Below are 23,210 nucleotides of genomic sequence, written 5' to 3'. Positions count from 1 at the left end.
CAAGTTAAAAAAAAAAAAAGACATTACACGTATGTTTGCGATTGGAAATAACTATTTCCAGGACTTGAAGGGGAGCCAGGAGGTGCAGAGGTGAGTGGAAATGGAGACTAGGTGTGGTACTCCAGTGGAGATTCGGCCTGGTGCACTGCCTCCAGGGACAGGGTCAGGGCTGGGGACAGCTGCATTGGGCTGGCATGAAATGTGGGCGGGTGCTTGCAGATTCTGGATTGGCCAGCTCTCTCCCGCAGGTGTTAATATATAATGCAATCAATCGTAGAGCAAAGCAAGCTCTTGAGGCCAACTACAGTGTATGATATTGCAGTAGATCTATAGATCTACAGACTGGATGAAAGTATCAATCACTACTTTGTGAAAACATTAGCTTTGTGTATTCATTATGTAAGAGGAAAGAAAGAAAGAGCCTAAGCAGAGTGGATGGCATAGCAGGCAGAGAACTGGTCAAACCAGATAGAGTATTGTAATTTGCGGCGTTCTCACTTTCAGTGTAGCTGATTTATCACAGGGTGATAAGTTATAGAATGTAAAGGAGTTTTGGATGAACTCCAGGGCTGGGCACCAGTTGTAAAGATGCACGGAACCAACAGGTCACAGAATTGTTTGCCATCAAAAGCATTTGGCAGTGCGATCATGTACATTTTCAAAAGTGTTCCCTCGTCAATATGAAATAAGTCTTTTATAACGCGCCTGTACACAAGTATGATGTATTTACCCCCACAAAAGGAAATCTGGTTGACACTGAGATTTAGATGCACTAAACTAAAACTACCGAAAACATGGATAAAATACAATGTTTTACAGTAGCAGTAGTTTAATCATGCATTATGCAACAATTTACATTAAGAATGGCATTGCACTTTTAAAATTAAGTTAACCCACACCTGTCTTTGTCAAAAAGGAGGTAGTTTGCTTAATAGAAGTATCATCACGATTATTTCTGGTTTGGAATTATTTTTAAAAAAGCTCCTCTTCTTGCTTAACACTCTCACAAGGCCTTTGGCACTTTCAAGATTAGAGGAGGTGATTACTGCTGCACTCTCCCTGTCCATTAGAACACTTTGAACTTTCAGTCAACAGAGAAATAAGGGTGGTGAGAGCCCAGAGGTCAAGAGCGGAATGCGCAGTGAGGTGAGCCTTCAGTGAACAGGATAATTTAAATAGCTAGCTGTGCTACACAGTGACAATTTATGTAGCAAGCCTACAAAATTGCATAGCAAATTGCTATACGACACTGCTTATTTTATGCCTTGAGGTCTAATACATGTAAGGACCCTTTCCATGTCCTTCCTGTGAAAGTTATCCTAGGACACTTGTATCACCTTCCTTTTATCTATTATATACTGCTCACGAGGTAGGAAGGCTACCATCCATTCTCGATCCGCTATTAAAACATCCTCTTACATCTGTCGCCCCCTTGATGACCTTGATGTCTCGCCCTCACTGATACATGGTTCAAGGCCTGCTCCGTCACTTCTCTTGTCACTCATCTTGCTGAGGGCTACAAGAACTTGTCCAACCCCAGACCCTCCCGATCTGGTGGTGGAATGGCTCTCATTTTTCTTCAGTGGGTTCCTGTCTCCATCATCCCCACTCAATCCTACTCTTCCTTTGAAAGCCTAGTCTGCAGGCTTTCTGTCTCCCTTTCTTTCTCCGTTACTCACTCCCCTGATGTGGCGACCATTCTCTTCCGTGACCTCTGCAATGCTCTCCCTCACTATCCTCCCCTCTGGCGTAAACCCACTCTGCAGGGCACACCTTGGATGCTCTCGTCTCAACAGACCTCCCTCTTTCCTACCCCCTCACTACCTCCTTTCCTGGACTGACTCTCTCCTGCCTTCCTTCCTTGACCTCTCTTGCCCCCAGTCTCCTCCCCCCACCCTGCCATTCTCCTTCTGTCATTCGACCGATGAAGCGTGTGTCAGTCGCTGCTTTTGCTTCCTCCTTCATCCCTTCCCCTTCTTCGGGCTCTCCTTCGGACTCTTTCCTTACTAACCTCCATCTCTCTATCACGAACACCCTGAACACCCTTGCCCCCGTAATGAGGATTTGCATGAAACCTGCCTCCAAATGCAACTCTTGGTATGACTCTGACTTAGCTGCTTTGAAACGAAAGTGCAAAGCGGCAGGGTGGAAATGGCAGACTTCCAACTCATACCCCGACAAATTGGCCTGCCGTCTACTCCAAAGGCAATACCGTCTTTCCATCTGCTCCAAGAAAAGAGCTCATGTCCAAGCTTGCATCTCTGGAGCCACCAATAACACGGCTGAACTCTTTAAAATCTGCAAGGACCTCGCCAGTCCTACCAGTCTCCTCTTCTCCTCCCTCCCAGGCTTTCTCCTCTGCACGGGCCTCCCACTTTTCCTCCAAAACTCTTGACATCCTGTCCTCTGCTCCTCCCCCCCCGAACCCCTCCCCACCTCCTCTCTCCTCTTTTGGGCCCCCTCTGCTTCCCTCTCTCCAAATGCACCAGAGGAGATTTCTAGAGTTGTCTCCTCTATGAATGTTTCCTCTTAACAGGTGCTACCCTGCTCCTCCAGAAACATCAGGGGCATCGACACTCTCTCGCCCCTGCCTTGGCTGACCTCTGCAACCACTCTTTTGCCACACGCCTTTCCCTCAAGCACTCCATTGTACACCCGCTCCTAAAAAAAAAAGCAGTCTGCAGACCCCTCCTGCCCAGCTAACTATCCTTTGTCTATCATGCCTTTCTTTGGCAAACTCAAGAGAAGCTGGTTATCCCCCAACTGACCCTACACACGGAATTGGCTGGCTGCCTCCATGACCACCATCTGGTTTCGGGGCAGCCATTGGCACTGAAACTGCACTCCTAAATACCAGAGAAGACCTACTCTCTAATCTGGATTCTAATACTCCTTTTGTTCTGATCCTCCTTGATCTTTCCTCTGCTTTTGACACTGTCCACCAATCCATCCTCATAAAATCGTTTCGGTGATACCCTGGTCATCACGGACAGGGAGCTTTCTTCTCTAACAGACCCTCCCAAGTGCAAATGGGCCCTTTTCGCTGCTCCACCTCACTCTCTACCTGTGTCGTCCCTCAGAGCTCTATCCTATCGCCATGGCTCTTCTTTTATTTAGTTTATTTGTAACACGCTGTAATGGCACGCGTAGGCATACAAGTGCGGGGACAAGACGAACAACACAAAACAAAAGTTTCAAGCCATAGAGTCACAGGGAAATGAAATTAGCGAGAATACTGAGATTTATTCACATAAAAGGGTCTTGAGTCTACACTTAAAGATTGAAACTACCCCGCATAGTCTCAGATCAGGGGGAAGGGCGTTCCATAGCCGGGGTGCTGACTCTGAGAAACAGACATTTTGTACAAGGGATAGCTTGGTATCCGGTATTCCCAACAGACCTGTGTTGTTGGTTCGTAGTGCTCACATAACTGGCAGTCACTTATTTTTGGTCAAATAAGCCAGGCTTTTCCCGTAAAGACATGCATGCGTAAAGCGCAGTGTCCTAAAAAGAATCTGCTTCTGTATTGGCAGCCAGTGGAGTGACCTTGCTGCAGACGCGTGTTCCGTTCTACGAAGACCAGTATATGCCCTAACTGCATTATTTTTGACTACCTGTAGTTTATTTAGCTCAGTCTTACCAATGCCCTGAAGGAGACTGGCACAGTAGTCTGGGCGAGAGCCGATAATAGCACGAGCTAGTGTTGCACTGTCCGCCATATCAAGGAATGGTCTTGCTCGTACCAATAACTTGGCATAATAAGAGCTACGAGACACAAGGCTGCTGACATGTGCCTTCATTGTGAGCTCGGAATCCAGTATCGTACCCAGTGTTTTAACTTTCATTAGTGTTAGATGGCAGTCAGGAATTTGAAAGGTGGCATAAGCAGGATCCATTTTGTGTAGTTTGGAGGCTGTGCCTGCCAGCATAATCTGTTTTTCCATTGTTGAGTATCAGGCCATTAAGAGACATCCATTGATGAATACGATTGTAGGTGTTGTTAATGGTCTGTGAATCAAGCTCATAGTCAGCGGAGAGCGAAAAGAGACACAGAGTGTCATCCACATAGTTTGCGTACCCAACGCCTTCCGAATCAAGGCATCTGGAAAGAGGGAGGGTAAAGATGTTAGAGCGTTGGGGACACACAGGAGCCCTGGGGCACCCCACATTCCAGAATATATCCCTCTGCCATAGTCCTCATGAAAAACTCTCGCCATACGATTGGAGGGAAAGGACAGGCCCCAACTAGATGCCTCACTATAAAGATAGGCAGTATTTTGTAGCCTGGTAGCTCGGATGGCATGATCAACAAGGTCAAAGGCCGCAATAAGAGCCAGCAGCATCAAGAGATGCTTTACCTTTGTCTGCGTGCTGAATGATGGAGGTTTTCAGGTCTATAAGAGTAGTTTCTGTGCTGCGATTTACATTTGAAACCAGATTGGTTGGAGCCAACGATGTTAAGAATTTGTTGGTATGCCACTTTATCAAGAATTTTGAAAAGAAAGGGTGAGTTACTAATTGGGCGATAGTTGCCAGGCAAGCTAGGATCCAATGAGGGTTTTTTCAGGAGAGGTGAAATCCAGGCCTGTTTAATAGAGCTCAGGACAGCATTTTCCCTAAAAGAGAGGTCAACAAATTTGGTGATGAGAGCACACATGATTTGACGATGGTGGCAGGACATATATCGCCCTTGCAGATGGTAGGTTTTATTTTCGCCAGTAGTTCAAGCATATCGGGTTCCACTATTTCACAGAACCTAAAGAGAGGCCGAGATGAAGACGATTGCTTGGGACTGGCTAGGGTAAGTGGATCTTGGGTGACACAAGATTTGCCACAATGCCCTTCCTTGATATAACCAATCTTTTGCCTCTGGGAATTCTGGATTTCGGTACACCAGCTAGTATCTTTTTATCACTGGCGAGATGACTGGGCATGGTTCTTCAAGCTCCCCAAGAATTTTGAACAACTCTTTGGAACTTGATGCTGCTTGCTTATTTATATGAAGATGTCTTTGCCTCCTGAATTGCGGATTTCTAGGTTTTAGCTGCTAAACAGTATCTAGCTTTATCCACCAGTGATGACTTTCTCCAGCTCTTGAGTGCAAGTTTTTTCCTGCACTTAAGTGTCTGGATTACTGGGGAATACCATGTTTTTGAGGGCTGGGATTTAAACAATCTTAGCTTTAATGGGGCTAGTGTGTTAACTACCACTGCCATAGTATCATTATAGGCTGATACCAGCTCAGTGAACGATTCAAAGCAGTCAAGGGCATTTAGAATAGTTTCAAAAAGGGGAAGCAAAGAGGCTGGGGTGAGCTTACGCAGGTTACGGCACTTGGCCTTCTTAGGGGCAACTCTAATTTTCTGCATAGGCAATGGAGGAGCTATTTGAAAATGTATAAATGGATAATCTGACCATGGATATGAAATGACCTCCACTTCTCTGCTTGCACACCATGCGTGACTACCCAGTCCAGAATCCTGCCTGCAGTATGTGAGTTTAAGAATGTTCTGTGTAAAGCCCAGACTTTGCAACGTGGTTCGTAGGGCTCTAGAATGTGGGTCAGATAGATCATCAAAATCTAGGGGTTAAATCTCATAACATAATAGTCTTGGTTTCAAATCAATAGACAACCACTCACACAGCTATGAGCAGAACTCTGGTATGTTATTGGGAGGGCGATATATATATTGCAGGTATTATTGGGATCAATGGCCCACTTTATCTCCAAGAATTCAGAGTCAGAAATATTCTCAACATTCAGCTGTCAAATATTATGCAAGTATTGAAAGATGAGAGCACCCCCCTCCCCAGTCAACCGGTCAGCTCTAAGGACTTTATAATCAGGGGGTATTGCCATCATCAGGGCTGGACCAGCCGCTAAATGAAGCCAGGTTTTGGTTATTGCACAGACATATATGCCATTATCCTGGATAAAGTCGAAGATCTCAATTGAATGTTTGCAAATTGCACAGGCTTAGGGCCAGCGGTCAAGTCTGTACCAAGGTTGTTGTTACTGTATAGTACAGCATTAGTAGGTGAGGCAGTCATGCTGCCTACAGTTGCAGCTCTAGTGTATGAGGGGTTTCAGGAGCCAGGCCAGCTGTGCATGTAAAATGCTGAGCAGGGCAGTCTGGCTCCATATCAGTTAAACCAGGCCAGACAGTCGCTGTATTGCACACAGGATAAAAAGTGGATATAAAGCAGGAGCTCTTACCAGCGTGATCCCTCACCCGCCGAGCCCAGCGAGAACCAGCCTCTCCATACGAATTAATGGAAGCCGGTGTTGCTGGGAAGCATAGTTCAGTCGAATTACAGGACTCTGGGACCGCTATGCTGTGTAAAGCACACTACAGCTAGGAGGCACTCTGTGATTCCCACAGGCGTGTGCGATCGGAGAAGCCCACAAAGTCAGATCTAGAGGATCTGAAAAAATGAATACACAGCTACTAAAAAACAGCTCTCAACAAATGAAAGTGAATACCTATAAATGCAGTCCTCACTGCTTGGAAGAATAAAGCGACAATTTAACATTCTGGCATACACTAATTATTTCAGCATAATAGCGCTTCACATCCACACAGGCACACTATTGTGCCGGAACGTCTACCTGGCTCCTCTGGCCCACCTGATCTCCACTACTCTCCTAACAGTGTTATGGAGACGACTCACAGCTCTCTTTCCGGCTGCCTTTTCCTACCACCTCCTCCTCCCTCGTACCTGACTGCCTGACTGCTATTCTGGCATGGTGCTCTGCCAATGATCTCTGCCTTAATGCCAGAAAGATGGATATCCTTCTCATTGGGACGCCTGCTCCTAGTTTGGCCCCCAAAGCCCCAAACACTCTGTCCAGACTGCTTGGGTCCGGTCCCCTCACCCACTTGTGAGGCAAAAAACCTTGATCATCTTTGACTCCCCTCTCCAAGAAGTCCAATATTCAGCTTCATCTCCTAAGGGGCATTCTTTCCCCCCCCACCCCCTCCTCCAGAAGCTGAAGGTCTCCAGAGCCCTGGTTCTGTCTAGGCTTGACTACTGCAATAGCTTCCTCAACCTTCCTCTTTCCTCCCTTCGCCCCCTACCACTAATCCAGAATAGGGCTGGAACGCTTATCCTTGGCCTCAAGCCTAGGGACTGCATCTCTTCAGCCTGAAAATCTCTCCATTGGCTCCGGGTGACTGCAAGGATCAAATTCAAGACCCTCTGCATCATCCACAAGGCTAACTGGGGCCAAGTGCAGTACCAAGGGACAGGGTTGGCATGGGAGAAGTGGAGACTGCAGTATGATTGAAATATAAGAACCTGGACTCTTGACAAGCTGCTGTGGAGGCAATTCCTAGGGCTGAAAAGGATCCTTGGTGTTCATGTCGCACACCCTGTATGGCGTGTGCCCTTTAGACTAAAGGCCCTTTCAGTTAAACCTGTAGTGGCAGAACCATTCGAAAACCCACTTGCAGTGGAAGTGGTTCCCAAAACTCTAAACATGGGTACATCTGAAACCCCACTTACAGTGTAGGTGATCCAGATGGATGTAAGATGCTTAGGTGTTTTTAACAAACCTAAGAGGGAAAGGAGTTTCCTTGACCCCATGGTAGGAGTTACGTTTTCTGCTATAGTTCAGAGTGCCCAGAAGGAACCTTCTAGGCCTGAAAAACTGAAATCCAACAAGAGTAATAAGAAATCTAAGAAAAGCGTTCTTACTAGGCCTTCTATTAAAAAGCTTGCAACTCCAACTCCTCCTCCAGGAGAGATGGATAGGTGTTCTGACCAGGCTAGGGTCTCTGCTTCAAGAGATGTCTCTAAATCTGTGGGATCCTCTACAGAGGACCCTACTGTAAGTATTTATGTTAGTAGGGCAACATCTAACAAAGGCACATAGAAATCTAGAATGTTAGGGAAATGGGAGCCTAAACCATGCTCCACCATTTCAGTTCCAATTCTAAAGTCTTTTTACCCACACTGCTTCTGAGGTAGAGGTGGATAGAAGTTGGAAACCTATATAGGTCTTTGAGGACTGGTAATCCTCATAGCTGATGGAAATCCAAGACTAAATACCTTGAGGCTGTGGGATCTTCTGCTGAAGACTCAATTGTAAATCCTAGTGTTAGGACGGAAACCCCTAACTGTGGTAAAACCAGATGTAAGCGGAAGCATGTACAATGCTTTGCCACATCTACTCCAGCGAAGATACCAGAGACCCAACCTGCTCCTGTGGGAGAGGTGGTGAGAAATAATGGAGACCCCTCTGGTCTAAGGGATTTCTTTATAAGAAACCCTTTAAAAAGCTTATTGTAGGTTCAGAAGTTGTCAACTTCTGAGGGACTGTTAAATCAGATTCCCTATACATTAGACAAAAAGTGCCCAACAATACTTGTAGGTCATACAATTTGCAAATGATAACTAATATTAAAGTATCACAGCGAGGGATACAAAAAGATTGCTGGTGGACTCAGCAAGCAGTTTAACTGACTGAAACAAGAGATCCATCCTGGTGCGGATTAGATCCTCCTGTTCCTTAGTCTGGGAGGGACGAGTGTTGGGTAAGATTTTCATATTAATGATGACTCTTCCTGACCTGTGTCAACCCTAGAACATGTTGCTTTTACTGGTGGATTATGTTTCCTTATTCCTCTGAGTGGAGAAACTTTTTCCACACTCATAGAATCCTTTACTCTTTTTATGGGTGTAATTTTTAAGACTTTCCATAGTGTCTTTTAAAAGTTATGTTACAATTGGTCTCCCGGGTCTTCCATTATGGAACTTCGAAGACTCCGGAGATCGAGGAGTAGTTGATGTTGAGTGGAGACCTGCACAGGAGACTCCTAACAGGCCTGCTATTAAAGAACCTATAAAATCACCGGCTCATGAAGGTTCTTTTCAGTGGCTACAAGGACTTTGAGCGGGCCTGCGGGGGACCTGTACACCGAGGAGCAGGCCAGCGACTTCGCTCATGCTGAGGGCGGCAGACTCCAGGGCCTGAAAAAAAATCATCAGGGGTGGCTTCTTTTCACTGTCTAGGCCTCTTTGACCCCCAGGATAGCCACTGTCCAGGCAGAGAAGGCTGCACGGAGGGGGGGGGGCACAAAAACCTCACCCGTGCGGGCTAGAGGAAAGGACCCGCGAGCGTCAGCGCAGCATGGGCGTAAGCAATGGTCACCAAGGCAACCAGGTAAACAAGGCCCCACAAGGAACGAGGCATTAAAGAGACATCCCTGCATGGGAGGCAGGAGAAGCCATTAGCGTTGCCAGGGAAACCAATGTGAAGCAACAGCCTGTTTCGATAACTAAGTAAACGGGCCCCAGGGGAAGAATATATATATATAATATATATATTGCCACAACAAATAAGAAACAAGGCCCCAGGAAGACGACAGGCCTCAATACACACATGAAAAAACAGCAGCAAGTGAAGACACTGCAACAAACAAAGGAGAGCAAAAAAGAGGGTTAAACCCACCTTCAATGGAAATCTGCAAACATGGCAGCTGCCAGCATGGAAAAGACTGTTTGATACTTTTTTACTGGCAGTTGGTGGTAATAAGTTCACACCAGCTAGAAAACAAGCTGTACTTTTACACAACCTAGGAGCAGAGGGGCATAGTGTCTATGATGGTCTCCCGGAAGCAAGGGAGGAGGGGCAAAGGGACGCAGATAACCGCAGATGGTATCTAGTTATATTTTCGAAAAAAAGTGTTTCTACATACAAAGGTTTCGAATAAAAAAAATTTGATTGCATTTTTTTTTCATGTTACAGGTTTTATTTTAGTTTCGTATAGAAGTTTTTTAAAAAAGAAAACGGGGGTTGGGGAGGAACCCCCATTAAAAAATAAAATGCATTTGAAACTTTTTTTTCCGATGCTTTTGGGTCAAAACCTTTGTGTGTAGAAACTTTAACTGTCAAAAATTACTATAAACCGACGCAGATGAATACACACTAGCGGAACAGAAACTGCAAGAGCATTTTCAAACCAAGAATAACATTACCTATGAAGGCCACACATTTTATGAAATGTCGCAGGAACCTGTAGAATGTTTTGTGGCAGCTCTTAGAACTCTATGCCACACCTGTGACTTTGGAACACTAACCAACTCCCTAATTAGAGACCAATTGGTACGCTGCACCAATAACGCCAGAGTACAAGAGAAGTTACTCTCTAAGGATTTACAACTGGAACCCGCGATAGCGGTTGCAAGAGGAATGGAAAAAACCTCTCGCTACATGAGAAGTATGAGGAACGAAAGATGGGCACAAGAAGTCTCTGCAAAAAGGCAGAACAAAAAATGAATGAAGGGAAAGAAATTAAGTGCTACAAATGTGGCAGCACCTGACATCAAACATATTCTGCCCTGCAAGAAATGTAAACTGCATCAAGTGCAAGAGAAGAGGACACTTTGCCGGAGTCTGCCGCAAATCGTCAGTGGAACCAACTGAGGCAGGAGGAAGACGTCCAGAGCAAGAAGAAGCTTCTGCAAATCACTCGGCAACACAAGTTAAGCATGTTCTAGAAGTAAGTACCTTGTCAGAAAAAGGAAAGGGTCCAACTGATGTGTTCGTAATAAACAGGAAGGTGGTGACTATGAAGGTGGACAGCTGCTCTCCGTGGACCATAATGGCGCTTGCAACATATAAGGAGTGTAGAAGGGAAAATAGAGAATCTTAGACATGATATGGAACCAAACGCCTATGGAAATGTGAAGATTGAATTAATTGGGACATTCTCAGCTGTCATCAAATGCAAGGGCAGAAGCTGTGTAGCAGATGTGTATGTCACTAAGGAGGTGTTGTCCCTTCTAGGTTGGGAGGAGCAGTACAACCTGGGAATTTGCATTCAGGCGAATGCTCCCACACTGATAACTGGCTAAAGTAGGGGACACATAAAGGGAATTCCTGGAAGTGTTCTCAGAGAGTCTAGGTAAACTAAAGGATTTGAGCATTGCATCAGACTCAAGGAAGCAGACATGCCTAAAGTACATAAAGCAAGGTCCGTTACACAGCAGTTAAAAGGAAGGATTGGAGGCATTACTTCAAAAGGGCATAATTTAACATATTGAGAGCTCTGAATGGTTGTCTCCGGTAGTAATAGTGGCAAACCCCAATGGCAGCATCAGACTGTGTAGATTTAAGAGACTTCAACAAGAATGTTTGGGTAGATCGTCACCCTTTGACTATTATCTCAGAAGCATTGTCAAGCTTGAGCAATTCCAGAGTTTTCTCGGTGATAGACTTATCTTCTGCGTATCATCAAGTACATCTCACCAGCGAATGTCAACATCTTACTGCTTTTGTTACGACTGAAGGGTCATTCAAATACTGCTGAATGCCCTTTGGATTAGCGTTGGCAGCTGCAGTATTCCAGAGAGTGATGGAAAAGGTGTTAAGAGTACCTAACAGTTCCAGGATGACAGTTTGATTCATGCAGTAACACTGGAGAGACATGCAGAACTGTTAAGGATGGTGTTGAGCAGGCTCAAGGCAGAGGGTTGATGGTACAAAGGAAAAAGTGTAAAATTGCTGTGGAGAGTATAGACTACCTGGGACACAGTATTTTAGGGCATGGAATTAGTCCTAAATTGAGTCGGGTGGAAGCTATCGACAAAGCTGCTAACCCCATTGACACGGACCAACTAAGATTATTTTTAGGGTTGACAGAGTATTACCACAGGTTTGTGATAAATGTTGCAGTCATATCCATGCCACTGAGATCTTTGCTCACGAAGGAGGGGTCACATGTAATTGGTCAATGGAATGTGATGTGGCAATCCGAAGAATACAAAAGGGCATTGTGAAGGCGCTGCCGATAGGTACATTTTGTCCAAGAGACAAGTGCATCTTGACAGGGGCTGCAAGTGTATTGGAATTGGGAGAGACTCTCACTCGGTATGATGGAGGCAAGGAAGAACGGGTGATAGCGTTTGTGTCAAGGACACTGAAAGGAGCTGAAAGCAACTACTCTGTCATCGAAAGAGAAGCCTTGGTATTGTTTTGGGCAATAATACATTTCACATATTTTATGCGGGGCACAGAGTTCATAGTCTGATCAAATCACAGGCCATTATCACAAATGTTTGAATGTGGGAATTGGGGTGCAGGGTCACCAAGAATTTGTAGGTGATTCTTAGGATTGCAAGACCATGACTTAAAAGTTTATCTACCTAGGAACCGAAATGGGTTGCTGATAGTCTGTCACTTACGCCTGTGGCAATGGATGAGGAAATGGGTGATGATTGGAAAGAATGATGATTGGAAAGAAGAGGTAATTGTTGCCAGTGTAGAAATAGGGAGTATGGAGCAGATGGAAAGGGAGAATTGTTAAAATCTTGACGAGGACATGAAGATTATTAAAGAATGGACTGTTCTAGGTTGGCCAAATAAAGCCATTTTAGATAAGAGATTTGAAGTTTGGTTGGAAGTAAAAGAAGAATTGCGTGTCATTGATGTGAGACTCAAGAGTGTATGTTCCTTCAGTATTGTCCTAGTGGAAACGGCTCACCAGGGTCATTTAGGGTTGGGTAGCACAAAAAGAAGGCTTAGACTGAGCTTTTGGTGGCCTGGAATGGACGTTTTGGTGGAAAGGTATGTCAGAAAATGTACACGTTGTTGCTTAAGTGATGAGACTAAAGTTGTATGTGAAACCCCGCTCAGTCCCAATTTTGTTCCTGAGCAGCCCTAGAATAAGGTAGCGGTTGATATAATGGGTCCTATTCATGGATTAGGGGAAGGTTTGACATTTTTGTTAGTTTTAGTAGATTTGCACACCAAATGGGTGGAATGGAGTGCAGTCAAGGAAGTGACGGGGAGAGAATTGATGCATTCCTGAAAAAAATTTTTTTGGAGGGAAGGCCTTCCCATGAAAAATGTCACCGACAATGGTGTACAATCAGATTTCATAAAATTCTTTTTAGAGAGTTATACCATTAAGCATACCCGCACAGCATTCCATCACCCAAGGGAAATTGAATTGGTGGAAAGACCCAATACATTTATTAAAGGAGGAATTCAGTTCGCGTTAAGATCTGGGTTGCCATAGAAGGAAGTCTTAAATCACATGAATTGGGGTTACCTCACTACACCACATTCGGTAACAAAAACATTGCGGTTTGTATTATTAAATGGGAGGGAACCAGGTACCACTATAACCGAAAATACCAACCTTCACACTCTAGCCACATCCAAGAATCACAATCTTACATACAAAAATATTAGCAGAACAAACCCCACATTGTGAAACTAGGGGGCTTTAATAAATGCTCGATCTTTAGTGGCTCACAGAGGTAGCCGATCTAATTCATGCAGAAAATTATGATTTTCTAGCCATTACTGAATCCTGGCTACATGCAGCAGCAGGCCCTGCCCTCATGCTCGCAGTTCCAGGTGGCTATACTATTAGAGCAGACAGATCCGAGGCTCGCGGAGGAGGCATAACTCTCATAGCCAGGTCTAAACTAGCCATGAGACTAGCCCCCTCACTGGAAATTACATCTTGCAAAACCCTTACTGCTAAATTACCCATTTCTGGCTCCCAAACCCTTACCATTCATCTAATTTACAGACCTCCAGGTCCCATTGGGTCATTTGAGGAGGACATATACAGCATCCTTTCTGATAATCTAAAAAATACCTCGCAAGTACTATTGCTAGCGGACTTCAACTTGGGATTCAGTGACCCTAAAGACCAGCAAGCAGCATTAATTGCCAATGTGCTTACTGAACTCGGCCTTACTCAAAGAGTTATACTACCCACACATGACAAAGGAAGAACTCTTGATTGGGTGTCAGATTACAGCTGTAATGCCACTATTACTGCCATAACCCCACTGTTATGGACAGACCACTACCTCCTAGCATTTACATTAGCAGCTAAAACTGTTGCAACTAAAACACATCTGTGCCCCCATCCCACCCCCGCCAACACTAACGAGGAATAAAAAGAACATTACGGCAGAGAAATTATTACCCCTAATATTACCAACACTTAACTCACTACCAGAGACTACCGATCCCACTATTCTAGTTAACAAATACAATATAACTATCACTGAAGCCATAGTCTGGATTCAATCCTTTCTGAGTAATAGGACTATGTGAGTCTTCTCACCTTCAGCAGCTGCAGACCCCATTCCCGTTACTTGTGGAGTGCCACAGGGCTCATGTGTCTCTCCCACATTGTATAATATATTTACTAAGCCCCTTTTCGATGATCTTGACCTTCCTGGTGTCACCAACACTAACTATGCAGATGATACCCAGATTCTCATTCCACTTACTGGGGATTATGACAAGGATTTGGCCTTGGTAAATAGAATATACCTCATCATCCATGCATGGATGCCCTCCCATGGTCTAAGCCTGAATGACGACAAAACCAAGCTTATCTTAGGAACCGCCTCTAACCAAACAGGTTAATTCCATGGCCTCTGCCACTGCATACACATGCAAGCTAATTAGAGCTGGCAAACAATTCCCATCCAAGAACAGCTGCACTATTTTGGCTAGACCTCTAATTTTGTCCCAGTTGGGCTATTGCAACTCCCTCTACCTTGGTGCCAATAAGTACATAATTGGAAAAATTCATATTCTCCAAAATAACGGCCTTAGAGCAGCCTTGGGTATAGCAAAAAAAATAACGGCCAGCAAGTGCATGGCTAAGTGTGGACAACAGGTGTCGAGGGCAGGTGTCGAGGGCAGGTAGGGGGACTGCAGGGCTACAGAAACGGTCCCCAAGTGCGGGTGTTGCCTGGTGGGCAGTGTAGGTGTGTGACTCTGGCGGGGGAGGACATGGCCAGAGATTGGGGGTGTCCAGGTAGCCAGTGCAGTTCCGGTTACAGCCAGGAGGTCAGCAGAGGAGAGAAGGAGAAAAAGCAAAGGGAAAGGTTTTGAGGTGCTTCTGGAACCGGAGATGGTTCTCCTCAGGCTTAAGGGAGACGGGGAGGCTGTTCCAGAAGGAGGCACCAGCCGCAGAAAGATATACCGCCAACTCGTTGCTTGGAGAAGCGACTGACCCTGAGGGAGTTGGAGGAGCGAAGGGCACAAGAAGGAATACAACCTAGCGACCGCCCGCCTGTATCTATTCATTATCATGCACTGTATATAGCTATGTTATTTCAATGTCTAATTGACACTGAAACCTTTAATCATGTTATGTATTTTCCTTGCTTATTGTATGTATATACCATTCAAATATAACTTTTATCCTTTCTGCATATATCTTTCCTGCTACACAGCTGGGTAACCTTAAGCTGAAAGTATTCATGTTTCTCTTCTGCACCCAGATACCTTCGGGTCTTACGCGCATTCCAAATAAACAAATAAAGCAACCAAATTGTGCCCAGGGTGGTTAGGTTTGACTATCTCAGTGGAGGTGGATCGGGCAGCAATAATGAATTGCATAAAGAAGTCAAAGGAATACCAACAAAATATTGGATGTGAAAAAAGGAGTGAAAAGGCAGAGTTGGAAAGTGGGAGATTGGGTGATGATTCAGAATCCTAGGTTCACTCACAAATGCATTGAGAGTAAATGTATTGGTCCAAAGAGAATTTCTGCCGTTCGGAATGGTTTGGTGATTGTGGAAGGAGGGGAGATGTGGTCGATGTGTACGTTGGCAAAATGTGAGGAAGGTCAGAATGGAGTGTCAGTGGACACCAATTCTGAGGATGTGGAGTTGTCTTCGAAGAGATTAAGAAGAGAACACAAATGCTTAGAGAATTTTATGCATGCATACATTATCTGACTGGATGTAGTTGTGGTTATGGCTAAGGATTTTACGCTGTTATCTAAAATGCTATATTAGTTTTAAATTGTATTCATGATTAATACTATTTCTGTTCCAATTGTGTTCAATTGTATACCCCTTTCTTTTTGTTCCCAAGTTGCTTATATTCACCTTTCATTAATTTAATGTTGATTATGAGTATGGTTAAGGGGGGAGATGTGTTGCAATCCGTCTCCCGAATCTTCCATTATGGAACTTGGAAGACTCGGGAGATCGAGGAGTTAGAGTTGATGTCGAGTGGAGACCTGCACAGGAGACTTCTACGGGCCTGCCATTAAAGAACCTATAAATGCACTTACCGGATCATTATCCTCTTTTGACAACTCTGACAATACATGCCTATTGTTGCTGGGTTGTCCTAGTGGCTCCCCTTTTAACTTTCTCTCGCTTACTTTGTGAGAACTAGAGTTTCTGAGGGTGGAAAGGATCTTTTGGATTACTTTTACATTGTATTTGATGAGACCAGCAGCCCCTGCCCCACCCTATGTGGAATGCTCGGGAGATACCATGTATACCCGTTCTCATTCTAAAGGTAACATTTATATTACCAGGACAAACTTACCTTGAATGGCTGCTGGCAGTGAACCTTTTTACTGATTATGTGCACATTTACAGTGGGTTGTTTCCATAGCCCCATACAGGCTCCGATGGGTGCCCATTTTTCCAAAATGGCATTGTAGAAAAAGCAGATGCCTACGGAGTTTGTCAGACTCCAAAAACAGTGAAAACACAAAATCCAAATCAGGTAAAAACAACACATGAGCGAGTGAGAACAAGGTCCCACTCACTCAGGAGTTAACATTAAAAAGTCCTAAGTCCAGCAAAAGAGCTGGTGGTCTCGAAGGTGGGAGGAATTTAGCACTAAAATGAAAATTATCCCTAACATACATCTATTGACTTTGGCAATGCTTGTCCCCTCATCCTCATAGGTTATAAATTGTTGAACACTTTTACTGCTGGGAAAGGCTTACCTAGATTTCATTAGAGGATTCAAACTGTCTTCACAGATAAAGTATGTTCTAACCTTTCTATTTCCCTAAACCTTCCTTCCTGAAACCAAGAGTCTAAAAAGTATACTGGTTATTTAAGATAAATGCAATACTATCCGTATTATTGAAGTCACTTCAGTGTGTAGGAGAAATGTATTAGCATACCTAAAGAGTAGTCACTAACTTTATTGACTTTGTAAAGTGATTCCAAAGTTTGATTGTTACAAATAATTGCCTTTTTTAAATAATGCTGAACTGAAACCTTGAGTGTAAGTGTTACTTGGTTACTTGTATTGACTGATTTCATCTGTACAGCTCTACAGCTCACATACCCCTCTTGTGATAGGCCTGGCTGCTCAGTCACACTACCAACTTGTGTAGTACAGGCCTATACCAAAAGTTGAATTACCTAATACCAAGCAGATAAGTATTGTGTAATCTCACAAAGTGTGACTGCACCAATACTAACCTAACACACCAAGCCTGCAGACGAGGCATTCCAAGGCAGAGTAGGTCTGTGTGGGAATCCTAGTAGCAGGGACACATTCAGGTAAGATCAAGGCCACTCGGCCTCCAGACCGGTTATGCCTGGGCCTATAGAGGATTTTACAGCCATCAGGGAGAAGTGTCAAAAGCAGTGACAGAGCTGGCAGTGAACCATGTCTCAGTGAGAGCGAGAATGTCAAGGTCAAAGTCTCCAAGAAGGAGATGGATATCAGAGGAGTGCTTAACAGCGGAGCAATTGTTGAGGGTAGCTAGGTGAAGCTGGTTGCCTCCTTTTTGAAGGTCTTCCGAGGAGGGGTACAGGGATGTGGCATGCCTGTGGCAAAGAAGGGGCAAGGGGGGGTGGCAGATGGAGGAGTGCCAGGAGAAGGGAGGAAGTTAAAATGAGACGGAAGACGCCTATCAAGAAGGAGCTTGTTGGGCTGAGAGTCCTGGGCCATGACAGTGCCAATCTGATAGACATTAATGATGCACTTAGAGGATGAGAAGTATGCCAAGAATACTTCCCATCTGGTACCACCATTAATGGTTGACGCAGAGAAAGTGGACAGAATGCATGTAGGTGTCGGCGATGGGCAGGCCTGGGTTGGATCTTTCTTGAATGGTTTCCTTCCAGACTTCGAAAGAGAGGTAAAATGGGTGATCGAGTAGCAGTTAGATTAAATAGGGTAATGGGAGAGCACCATGGAGGGAGAGGGGAGAGAGGAGAAGTTTATGGAAGAAAAAGAAACGAGAAACTGCACATAGATCGATCGCCAGGCGACGTAGCAGCAAAACTGGTGCAGACGAATCGGGTGCACAATGTCGCACAGGTCACCAAAACGGGTGTTGCGCTGCTCCAGCAGAGGAGAAAAGAGCTGGTGCACGCTCCTCTACCTTAGATTAGGCCCCACGTAACCATGTACACATGGACCCTGGCTGTAGTGGCCCACTTCGCTTCAGCTGTCAGAAAAAACTCTCGCTTGCACTGCAATCCATAGTCCAATGTTACAAAGTCAAGCCGTGAGCTCCTGGGCATGTCATTTTATAACACTTAGGCTTGTTCTAGAAGTACCTAAAGGGGAATCAATGGTGCACTAAGCGCTACTCGGTCTCACTCCTGTGATAAACAAGAGTCTCGCTGTACTACAGGCACACTCCATACTATTCTGTTGGCTGAACTTCTGCTTTTGATATATGGCTAAAACAGTAGCCTGGGAATTATGGAGGATCAAGCTTTACAGTTTCGGACACTGCTCCGCCACCCTGAACAGGCACTCGGTGGTAACTCTAGAGCAATGGGAAAGTTTTAAAGAAGTGAAGTGCCACCAAGACTGAGTGAGTGTCTTTGTGACCAGCGGAACCAGAGCCTTGCAGTGATGCAGGGAAAACTCCCGGAGAATGGAAAACACCAAGGAAATCACTGCCTTAGATGAGCATCTTCCATGTGTAAATGTATTTCCATCTGACCTCTGATGGGAATCAGCCTGTGCTTCCATTCCGAGCAGCAGTCTGTCCGGGCTCAGCAAGGTGAAGCCCCCTTACATGATCGCGCCTTGGAGGGGCGGAGTAGAAACAAGCCGCAGAGCAAGCGACTTTCGAAATCGGTGAAGAATGCCACAGTGAGACAATGGGAGGCTGGCAAGAACAGCAACAGGGAAACCACTGGCCAAGAAGAAAAGTATCCAGGAGCTGGTGCAAGCGTGACCACGAACTAACGCTTTGTGGCGGGTAAGATGCCCGCTTAATGATGCAGAGGTCATCACAACTGTGAAGCTGAGAACGAGACGTCGCCGAAAAGCCAGAAAGGGAAAAACCGACTGCAGAGAATAGCCCTGCAACGTTCCCCGATGAAGGTATTGGAGAGAACTGGAGGCTGCCGAGGCACGATTACATAAAGAGTGCAACTCTTCACAGTCATAAAGACAAGACATGAGGAATGAAGTTGTTTGATTGCCAATGTGAAAGACTCATAAAACAAGTCACACAATCATGTGAGGAGAATAGGGAGTGGAGACAAGTACCATGGGAATAAGGGAGAAGGTCTTAGGAACAAAAACAAGTGGATAAAACAAAGCCCATGCATGGCTTCTGAGGAATATGATGTAAGATTTTCAGGAGAACAAGATAATTAATATAAAAGTACTAAAGAGAGGACCCAGGAGTTGGGGGAGGGGGTTCTAAAAAGTGAAGTCCCATGCAAAGTAGCCAACGATGAATTGAGAGATTGTAAAAGGATCATACGTGTGACAAGAGTCAAAACCAGCTGTAAGCAGCATAACCTTAAAGAGGGCACCAAACCCACACGTGTTTGATTAGAGCTGCAGGAGCTTATGAAGGAGATATGAATAGTTTATCAAAGAAGATTGTGTAAAGAAACTCTACTGTAAGAGAGACATTTCTATACAGACTGTTGGAAACTAGGAGAAGCCCAGTAGAAGAAAGACTTTCTCTTGGCGAGATTTAAGTTGGTTAAACTAGTGGTAGGGTCAGGTAGTTAGGTTTGAACCGAGAACATTTTACTTTGTGTCTTCCTGACGACAGACCAGCACCCTTAGTTTCTTTAAATAGGCAGGTTGATCCCTTCAGCAGGCGGGAACGTTACTCCTTTTCATATAATTTCATTAGAATTCATAATGTCCTTCATGTGTCCGACTCCTTCCGACCCTCCACATGTCTCTTTATTTGCCACTTTGCTGTGCTCCTCAGTTTAGCCTTCATACTACTCTGCCACATTTACTCTTTACCCCTTGAAAAGCCTTGCATTTAAGGAGAAGCTCTGTAATCTAAATGTGGATTGATCTTCCTGAACACTACAGATCAGTTCTACAAAAACCCTTCGAACACATTGATCTATATAACCCTACCAAACATTTTGTTTTTTTACATTTTTTTCCTGCCATGTCCTTACTGAAATTGACAATACCCTATGTGGGGCAGACCTGCCAAGACGCCGCTCACAAGCTTGAATATTAAAGCTAGAAATATGTCTGGAGGGTTGTGTGACTAATCTAGACAATGTGTCCCTTCTTCCCAGTGGAGAGCCCACCCCCTTTGGGGCTAGGGAGGTGAGCCCCCTAAGGGTTAGGCAAAGCGGGATCTCACTGGGAGTGACTCCCCTCTGTGTGACAAGGACTCCCATTCTTTCAAGGAACTGCCTCCAAAGAACACAACTTTTGCCTATGTGGGAATGGAAGAAACTACTGTTAAGACTATATGGCCTGCAACCTAATCTGGCAATACTTTTCTAAGATTGGCTCAAAGTAATGTTGGAGGCCAGTTGAACTCGGATGTAGATGTACAGCCGCATGCCCTTTTGCGGTATGCGAGTGTAAGTATAGAGAAGAATTATTGTTAATGGAAGAGGGAATCCTACGCAAAGGCGATCCTCTAGTATACTGATGCCCTAGAGGGGGAAGAACCACACTAGACCGTGGAGAGAAACAAGGAAGTGTACATGCTGGAAGGCCAGCGCCGAGAGAGGTGACCCACGAGAAATGGAGACGGGAAAATTGTCTTCCTTTGTGGCGCGACCATGGTGCAGCCATGGTGGGTCAGGGACCCGAGAAACTGTGCAGAGACCAGGAAGGAACGGAGGAAAGAATCCTCTGTTCTGGATACAAGAACTAAGGAGTCTGCGGTGCCGGGCAGCATTCGAGAGCAGATGCTTATGGGCCAGGTATGCCAAGATAGGGGCAGAACGGTCACAACCCCCTTGTGATGTCACCCCGTTGGAGCACACACACACACATACAGAAGGTACCAGGGTTGCCCAGTGCAGAGGGAGGCGTGCAGTACTCCATGAACGGCAAGAATTCAAGAAAGGGGGTTATGGTAGCCTTAGAAACCTGAGAGGTGAATATGTGATAGAAATATTGAAACCAATACACCGTTTAAGAAACACAGAACGTCAAAGGGTCTGGCAGGCCCAAGAGCGATGAGACATTTGGGAAACCCAAAGATAAGGGAATCTGGAGGATTCAACCAAGGATCTCATGATATAACCCCAAAGAGACATTTGGAAATCCAAAAGAATGGGAACCTGGAGGGTTCAAGCAAGTGGATCAAGACAAAAGGAAAAGAAAAAGTGGCTAAAAAGGTGGGGCAAGGATAAGGAACACACTCCTAAAAGTGAAGAATTGAAGACATATAATTTGAAGAGAGACTTGTAACTTTTCCTGGAGTGTTTAAAAGGTGGGCGGAAACCCTCTTTATTTGGAACTATGCAGAGGGAGATCCTCTGAACATTGGCCTTTGTTATTTCGCATATAGTGGTAGGGCTAAATAGCAGATAGTATACAGATTAAGGGCTGCCTTTTTTCGGGCTGTCACGCACCCTTAGTTTACTTTATAGGTAGGGAAATCCCTCCTAGCAATAGAGACAGGCATTTTTCTTTTAGTTAACTTTAAACGTGTCATTCCTGAGTCTGTATCCTTCTTCGGGTTTGTCACAGTTGCTTGTGGTTTCTTGCAAATGGGTTGTGACCTAGCAGTTTGGGCTCGACTTCTCTTTGTGGTGTGATCAGATGTTTGCCCTTCTGCAATGGCATGCCAGGGCATGCAGGAAACAATGGTTTGTGTGGTTATCCAGAGTAGTGTCATTAGTTGATTCATTCAAAGCTTTCCATCACTCTTCCGTTTAATGCACCTTTTAAATCGAACTATGCACCATAGAAAAAGTCTTCACCGTCACACATGGGCGTGCCATAAGCTAACCCACTTCTTACACTGCCAATTCGATACCCTAAGTGGTTGAAAATGGTTTGGGAATTTGCTAATCACAAGGGCAGCAGTCCTTCAATAGTAATGATGCTTCTTCAGTGCATGATTGCTGATGTGAGTGATTCCTTAGTAATAGTCTCACCAGGAGATTCCTGTTCTTGGCTGTCCCCAGCCCTGGTAAAGTCTTTTCCATATTTCAGATACATTTTTGCCCATTCTAATGCCAGCCTTTTATGTTAATGGATATTTGTACTGTGCACTATCACCACCGGAGTGGTCCCCTGGCGCTCTGGCGGATCTGAAAAAGGGAGAAGGGGAGGAGAGTGAGTTAGTGGGAATAAGATGGAAAAGTGCAAGAGAGCAGTGATGTGCTGTTGGCAGCCTCAGCCCGGTGAGTCCGTTGGCTGGGCGTGGGGTGTTTTATGGTTGGTAGTCGTCGTGTGCTGTTGTGCAAGTCTGGGTGGTTTGTTTTGTTGTTGCAGTGTAGTGAAATTTGTGCGGATTGCTGTGTTTTAGGTTCGTGGTTGTGTTTGGTTAGAGTTTGAGAGGTGTATGCAGAGGGATGAAATTGTTAGTGGATTGGTTAGTTGGTATTGCTGTCCTTGCAATTGTGTCTAGGTGTGATGCTTGCTCTCGTTCACTATTCCATCCGAGTGCAGCCCTTGCTGATCTTAAATATTATGTCTAGATGTGAGGCAGGCCAGTCATAACGATTCTATCCAAGTGTGGCACTTGTCATTCACAGTTTCATTTAAGTGTGGCACATGCTAACATTCACATTTCTGTCTAGATGTGACGGAAGCTAGAGTTAAGAATTCCATCTAAGTGTGGCACGTTCTAACATTGTTAGACCTGTCTAAAGTGATGCAGGGTAATCTTGACCGGTCTCTATATCAATACAGGGTTGTCATTGTAGTTCTAACGAAGGATGGGGGAAGCAGGTACAATACTGCTAAGAACCTTGATGGCCCCTGGAAAGCTTTACAAATCGATCGATTGTTCATGGGATGTCTTTTTATTTTTCTCTATAGTTTGTCTTCTTGGGATCTCTTGAAGATGGCGGTCGACAGCAGTTCACGTTTGAGCATTGCCTCACAGTTCTTTGCACAGGAGGAATTTGATGAGAGTGCAACATTCACAACTTCAGAGAAGGTAAGTGCATGTTTTGCTAATTTCTTAGTATCCTGCCATTTGTAAAAACGTTTAAGGCTATATTAGGATCCATATAGCTAGGCACCATCCTGCTCG

General features: G+C 44.9%; 1 protein-coding gene across 4 annotated transcripts in view; it reads left to right on the top strand.

Annotated features, from left to right (window-relative positions):
- Positions 1–23,210, top strand: part of SYMPK (symplekin scaffold protein) — a 1,074,521-nt gene that overhangs the window by 48,337 nt on the left and 1,002,974 nt on the right. For all 4 annotated transcript variants that reach the window (XM_069644649.1, XM_069644648.1, XM_069644647.1 and 1 more), the window contains exon 3: positions 22,994–23,114. In XM_069644649.1, the coding sequence (XP_069500750.1) occupies positions 23,019–23,114 (96 nt within the window). In that variant the 5' untranslated portion in view covers positions 22,994–23,018. The remainder of the gene's footprint in view (positions 1–22,993; positions 23,115–23,210) is intronic.

Source organism: Ambystoma mexicanum, chromosome 2p, assembly GCF_040938575.1.
Source record: "Ambystoma mexicanum isolate Mex_15411 chromosome 2p, UKY_AmexF1_1, whole genome shotgun sequence".
NCBI lineage: Eukaryota > Metazoa > Chordata > Amphibia > Caudata > Ambystomatidae > Ambystoma > Ambystoma mexicanum.
This window is presented reverse-complemented; position numbering and strand designations above follow the sequence as displayed.